Below are 7,050 nucleotides of genomic sequence, written 5' to 3' on the forward strand. Positions count from 1 at the left end.
CCAACTATGGCAGCCACAGTTGGGCCGACTAAGGGGAAAATGGTTGGCACAACCTTGGCAGCCATAGTTGGGCCAACCTTGGCTGCCATAGTTGGGCCGACCATGGGGGACAATGGTCGGTACGACCTTGGCAGCCAAGGTCGGTCCAACCTTGGCTGCCATAGTTGGGCCGACCATCATAAAGTAAATTTCTCTCCTACCATTGACAAATGTAAAATGTTTTTGTTAATTTACTTGTAATTGATTAATTTAAAAAGAAAAAAGGTTATATGTGATTAATTTATTATTTTGAATTACTAACTTTAATTTTTTTCAAGCTGTAGCTTATAACATTTATTTTTCTCCGTGACTCATATGTCATTGCGTAGTGTAGTGGTTAGCGTATTAGACTGCGGTGCGTTAGGTTGCGAGTTCGATCCCTGCGAGCGTTAAAAATTTTAATTTGTATATATGTATGTTTACGATTGCGTTTAGTGTTTAAGTATATAAAATAAATGTATAATGAATTTAAAATGATTACTAATATATGTTATTTGTATAACAAATTTTTATATTTTAATGTTTATGGTCGGCAAAATTTTAGCTGCCAAGGTTGGCCCAACCATGGCAGCCATAGTCGGGCCGACTATGGCTGCCGACCGTCAAGTTGGATGGTCGGCAGCCAAGGTCGGCCCAACTATGGTACCCATAGTTGGCCCGACTTAGTCGACCATAGGTCGGCCGACGTTATCAATTCGCTAGTTGGCCCGACCATCGGCAGCCATAGTCGGGCCGACCAAGGCTGCCATAGTTGGGCCGACTATCATAGCCGACGGTCGGCAGCCATAGTCGGGCCGACCATGGCAGCCATAGTTGGGCCGACCTCGGCTGCCTTAGTCGGGCCGACTATGGCTGCCGACCGTCAAGTTGGATGGTCGGCAGCCAAGGTTGGCCCAACTATGGCTGCCATGGTCGGCCCGACTATGGCTGCCGACCGTCGGCAAGGATGGTCGGCCCAACTAGGGCAGCCTTGGTCGGCCCGACTATGGTACCCATAGTCGGTCCAACTTAGTCGACCATAGGTCGGCCGACGTTATCAATTCGCTAGTTGGCCCGACCTCTGGCTGCCCGAGGTGGGCCGACCATGCACATGGTCGGCCCGACCATGGGCCGACCGACAATTCGCACCTGGGTTGACTAGAAATGTTGATGCAATGATACATTCCATAAGTAGAATAAATATAAATAGTTCCTGGTGGCATATATAAAGGTAAATTTGTTGCAGATATTCGATAATCATAAGTTTGTGATGCTTTGTCTACAGTTCCAATGTAACTTTCAGTTTCCACAATTCGACCTTTTAAAACTGTTCCATCTTCCAATTGACGAACGAAAATTTTACCTAAAATTTTCAAAACAATATTATTTAAAATGTACATGTCCTTGTTTTATGCACTACATGTTGTCACATGGAAAAAAATATAAAATAACTTTTATTATTTACAAAGTAAAACTTAAACTGTCCGCAGAACTTCTGTGCATCTCTGGCAACTTTTGCGCTGAAAATAGAAAAAATAAAATAGTTAAGTTATGATGCTGAAACTAGCATTCAATTATCAGCGCCAAGTTAATGTTTAACTCCGGAAATAGTATTTTTTACTATTTCCAAAGTGAAAATTGCCAGAAAAGCGTAGGAATTCCGAACAGTTTAGGATTTATGTACTTTGGAAGTCGTAAAAGTTACTTTATTTTTGTTTTCCATTTTTCTTTGTGTTTTTACCTAACAGACTTAGTGCCAATTCTTCACATGGTTTATTGAAAAAAGAAAAATCAAGTCTAGCTGACATTAAATCTTTCTCCGATTTTGACACAGGAGGATCTTCTAGCTGTCTCAATTCCGTTCTCATTATATTCAGATTTCTGAAGATTTCTTTAGGTGTATCTTCATTTTGTTTCTGAGTAGGATTTGCATTAGCAACTAATAATTCTTGTCCTATAAAGATAAAAATTCAATTAAATATTATGATATAAGAGTATACTGTACCCTACTGAAAATTCTCATGTAGGATCTTATATAGGATCTTACATAAATTCATATATTAAAATCCACATAAAATCCTATGTGTCATATAAGAAACTATATAGGATCTTATGAAAAATCATATAGGAAATTGAGACATGATTTGAAGTGGGATTCGATGTAAATTCTTATAAACGTATTCTTAAGTAATAAATTATATAAATTCCTATGTGAATAAATCCTACAATTTTTTCTGGTCCCATTTTTTCCTTCAATTTCTTATGTCAATTTCCTTCGTGTTTCCTCATTAAAAAACTAAAAGCTAAAATTCATTACTCAATCCTTAACCAGAAATTTTCCTATATCAAATTAATCATATGATTAATTCTTACATGAGATCCTAGGATCTTATATAAGATCATACATAAGATTTTACATGGATTTTTATATATATTCCTGTGTGATGAATTCTTACATGAGATCCTATATAGGATTTTATGTAAAATCTTGTGTATGATCTTATATAGGATCCTACACAAAATCCTATATAGGATCCTACATAGGATCTAATGTAAGAATTAATCATATAGGAATTTATGTGGAATGTCTTGTGTGGATTTCACAGTTTTATTTGTCCATGTAAGATACCAAGTCGGAAATTATATGAGAACTTATGTAGGAAATTATATAGGAAATTATATGGGAAATTCCAATATAGATGTAGATCATCATAGTTCCACTCTTACGCCGCCAGATGGTGATAATTCTTTTCTCGCGGTTGAGATCAGTCTTGAATACTATAAAAGCTGAGACTCTTACTCAAAAAGTGTATTGCAAATCACAATTTTTTTTCTTTTCAGATGAATTGCAGTAATATTATTTGATTTTTAATTTTTTTAATTTTTATAAACTGCCGTCTGCCAACTGAAAATTTCTATATGAAATCCTATATTGTTTCCGTTATATAATTCTATGTGAAATCTTAGATATAGATATTTCAGAATCTACATGAAATCCTATATGATTTCTTATGTTCAAATCAATCATATACATGATCCCATGTGAGGATTTTTAATATGATTTCATGTCAGATTTTTTGTAATAATTTTTTATTCAAGAATTGAAAAAAGATTTGATGTATGATTTGATATAGGAAAATTTCTGGTTAATGATTGAGCAATAAATTTTAGTATGTTTTTTAATGAGGAAACACGAAGGAAATTGACATAAGAAATTGAAGGAAAAAATGGGACCAGAAAAAATTGTAGGATTTATTCACATAGGAATTTACATAATTTATTACTTAAGAATACGTTTATAAGAATTTACATCGAATCCCACTTCAAATCATGTCTCAATTTCCTATATGATTTTTCATAAGATCCTATCGACGCCTCCCGTTCATATAATGCTTATTGAAACTGCAATGCAATATAAGTCTTATTCAAATTTTTGTGCCATATAAGTCTTATTGAAAGTTCAGTGCTATATAATTCTTATTCAAGTTTCCGTGCAATACAATAATTGTATTGAATAAGAATTATATAGCACTGAACTTTCAATAAGACTTATATGGCACGAAAATTTGAATAAGACTTATATTGCACAAAAAATTGAATAAGACTTATATTGCATTGCAGTTTCAATAAGCATTATATGAACGGGAGGCGTCGCTATATAGTGTCTTACATGACACATAGGATTTTATGTGGATTTTAATATATGAATTTATGTAAGATCCTATATAAGATCCTACATGAGAATTTTCAGTAGGGTATAATGATACGAAATCCAACAAAATATATTTTGCTGTATTGGCAGGTAATATGATCATATTGAATAACTTCAAACACATGAGCGGTTTTTAAATAATTACAATCTTAACTTTGGTTTTAAATTATCAGAATATTTTATGAGTTATTTAAAACAATTATTCAACACAGTATGCTACTCTACTAAAAATTAAATGAATGGCTGATAGTGAATTAACTATGTTTCACCGAAAAAAAATATTGAACTACAATAAAAATTTGTTTAACTTTTCCGAATTTGATATTTATTTTTTGTTAACTTACTTTAAATAAAAATTTATATATGGCCTTTAATTCTGCAAGTCTACTATCCTCAGAATTATTTTACCATTTTTTGATTAAGGGGGAGTGACACCTTTGAGGTCTCTTTTGAACCTGTTTTTCATGAATTTTTTTAAGTCACAGGAATAAAATAAACAAAATTTAGTTTAGGCGGACTTTATTTGTTAACTTTTTAAGTTTACGAAAATATATTTATATTTAAAAAAAGTTTCGATTTGTTGACTATAGATGCCGTTAAAGTTGGTCTCGTTTTTCTGCAGGGTAAATCGGTGGGCAAGATTACGGTTAGACCATTTAATATAAAACAAAAATTCAAATTTTTTCTGAATCCTACCTACTCTAAAGCATTAGTAAATAACGATCAAAAGAAACTTTGACCGAAGTCAATCTGAACAAAACTGTTCGAGCTAGACTGCCCGCCGTTTTGAAAAATGTCATTTCGAGAAAACTGCGTTTGAAGTCAACGTTAATCTGCGATGCTTGCACCGTATAATTGGCCTTCTACATTAATATTGGCTTCATCTTCAGCCTTTCAAGCGGCTGTGAGCGTAAAAGAACACAATTGAGTCGCCGGAAAGTAAAACCACACATAAAATTCTGACTCCCATTGAATTAACATGGCCGTCAGAATTTTATGTGTGGTTTTACTTTCCGGCAACTCAATTGTTACCACGGTAAAAGAGAAAATGTGACCGGGTCTGAGAAAACGGTGTTATCGACCAAAAATTAAATTTTTTTATGATGGTTTCTTATAGTTTAAGGTCCTAAAAATACAATGCATCTAGTCTCAAATGTTAAAAATGTTTTTTTTGTATTTGTTTAAACAAATAAAAAAAAAAATTTTTAATTAGAATATAATTAATAACTAAGATAAAGATCACTCTTGGTATTTTTGTTTAAAATAAAAAATTTTTCAAAATTAACGAAAAATTCTACCTAAATCCTTCAAGATGATCTCCAGGTATGCCCGTTATCGGAGACCTGGTTGTCTAAGTGTTAAGGATATTTTCTCAAACCTCAAATATGAATGCCAAAACCATTAAAAAAAATTCGAGCTAAATTCTCGGCAATGATCCTAAAGTATACCCATCATCGGCAACCTGGTTCTGTAGGTAAAAAATAACCATGGATTATTGTGCGGATGTCAGTTCTGAATGTACATAAAAAATTTCAGTCCTCCAGGACATCAGCAAGTCGTTTAAATTAAAATTTAAAATTTCATATTTTGACTTTTGCAAAACAAATTATTAATAAAAGAATTTTCTATCAATGAAGGAAGAAAGTCTTTTAATATAATTTTAATTTTAAAAACGAATTTTTTTCGTTTGTATACAAGTTATTTATATAGGCTAAAAAACAAGTGACAATATTGTAACGTTAGAAATTATTTACGAGGTTAAACTTTAGGAAAATATTAAAAATGTTATCTTTTTATATATTATAGTTATTAATTAATTTTTTAATAAGTTGTTTTAATCCAATAATTGAAAATAAGTTAAAAATTTTATTATCATGAAGAAAGCAATTGTTAATTAAAACGGAATCTAAAATGAATTAAATATGTATGCGAGCAAAAATGGGACAAATATCTAAGTCATTTTTACGCCTAATGAAGACTTATCCCGTTTTTGCCCTGACAAACTTTTATTTTATTCTTGACCGTAGCGCGTATTTTGTTTCATTTTTCCAGATAAAAACTATTTTCACTTTCTTTTGCTCCCGAGATTTTTTAACCCGTTTTTACTATCAGTCCCTCAAATCATGAAAAATTAAAAAAGCGTTAAATTCTGTGACAAATTTTTTTGAGATATAAATCTAACTAAAAATATTCTTTGAATATTTACAATAAAATTTGTTTATCAATATTTAAATAAGTTAAAATCTTTATTAATTTAAATTTAGAGTGATTTTTTTAGCAAGATTTTAACAAATTAAAATTAGGTATATGTTTAAAATTATTTTAGCCTAACTGCTCGAAATTAGCCAATTTGACGGAAGTAAATATACGTATAAATATAGTTTTTACTTAGATCTTTAAAGTTTAATTTCTTTTCCACAGGGACATCTGAAACTTGATCAATTTCTTGACAATTCATTAGAGATTGATTGTTTTCTACATTAGAAACAAAATTCACTGCTCTACTTTTATTCTAAAAAAAAGAACAATATAATATCAAAAATTTAAAAGAAAAACATTTGTAATTGAAACATTTAAGATTATTAGAAATTTATAACCTTTTTTCGATTATTATTTTCAAGTTCCGTCTCTTTTGTATAATTTTTTTCATTACAATTAACATTGGAGATTGAATTTGTGCTTTTTATTCTGGCTGAAGATCTTGTTGCTTTCATCATTATTCTTCCTTCTATAGCAAAACAAAGTTAAAAAAGACTAAAGGTGCTTTTATACCTCCAGTATTTTGGTCAAGCAATCGGCTATATTGAATTTTCACGGCTGTATCCAAGCACTGAATTTGATAGCCTCTAACTAATATTCCATTCCCACCGTGAAAATGGAATAGTTTTAGAGCCAATCAAATTCAGTGATTCTCCGTGAAAATTCAATCCAGCCGATTGCTTGACCAAAATACTGGAGGTATAAAAACACCTTAATTCTATATTCTCCAATTTCTATTTTTTTTAATTTCAGGAGCACAATTTTAATTTAAAATCAACACGAAATAACGAATAGAAGGTTTGTTTTCGTTGCTTGTATTTTTATACATACCTAGTGTTCAAATGGTATAAAAGTGTACCTTTTTTAAGTTGAATCTATAGAATAACGAACAATCCAACTAAGGGTATGTCTTCGATTGTTTGACAACGTGCTATGAACCATGAAGGTTCTCAACTACTTCACTTACTTTCTCAATTATACGTGTGTATGACTTCAAAATTGTCCCCTGACGACATAACGTCTTTGGCCTAACCTTACTTTTATCTTTAAGGCGAAAAATA

At 31.6% G+C, this 7,050-nt stretch overlaps 1 protein-coding gene across 2 annotated transcripts; it reads right to left on the minus strand.

The window, feature by feature from the left end:
- Positions 1 to 989: 989 nt before the first annotated feature.
- On the minus strand, positions 990 to 7,050 carry LOC127287566 (DNA-3-methyladenine glycosylase-like). 2 transcript variants are annotated; one of them, XM_051314567.1, is made up of 5 exons: positions 6,849 to 7,050; positions 6,328 to 6,458; positions 6,119 to 6,242; positions 1,760 to 1,972; positions 990 to 1,381 (listed from the first exon to the last, which is right to left on the minus strand). In XM_051314567.1, the coding sequence occupies exons 2-5, from the start codon at positions 6,445 to 6,447 to the stop codon at positions 1,023 to 1,025; spliced, it is 816 nt and encodes a 271-aa protein (XP_051170524.1). In that variant the 5' UTR covers positions 6,448 to 6,458; positions 6,849 to 7,050; the 3' UTR covers positions 990 to 1,022. The 2 variants fall into 2 exon arrangements, with proteins under 2 accessions (XP_051170524.1, XP_051170523.1); XM_051314566.1 differs by having other exon boundaries at positions 994 to 1,381; positions 6,821 to 7,044.

The sequence above is a fragment of the Leptopilina boulardi genome, unplaced genomic scaffold, assembly GCF_019393585.1.
Source record: "Leptopilina boulardi isolate dan_hultmark-lab unplaced genomic scaffold, ZJU_Lbou_2.1 LbouV2_371, whole genome shotgun sequence".
Taxonomy (NCBI): Eukaryota; Metazoa; Arthropoda; class Insecta; order Hymenoptera; family Figitidae; genus Leptopilina; species Leptopilina boulardi.

What these genes read in the sequence shown, in the direction of transcription:
- LOC127287566 (XM_051314567.1), bottom strand. Translation starts at nt 6,447, where the DNA reads ATGATGAAAGCAACAAGATCTTCAGCCAGAATAAAAAGCACAAATTCA. An exon ending in AAAATAATAATCGAAAAAAG is followed by an intron (nt 6,243 to 6,327) that starts GTTATAAATTTC and finishes TCTTTTTTTTAG; the next exon opens with AATAAAAGTAGAGCAGTGAA. An exon ending in ATTAAACTTTAAAGATCTAA is followed by an intron (nt 1,973 to 6,118) that starts GTAAAAACTATA and finishes TTATCTTTATAG; the next exon opens with GACAAGAATTATTAGTTGCT.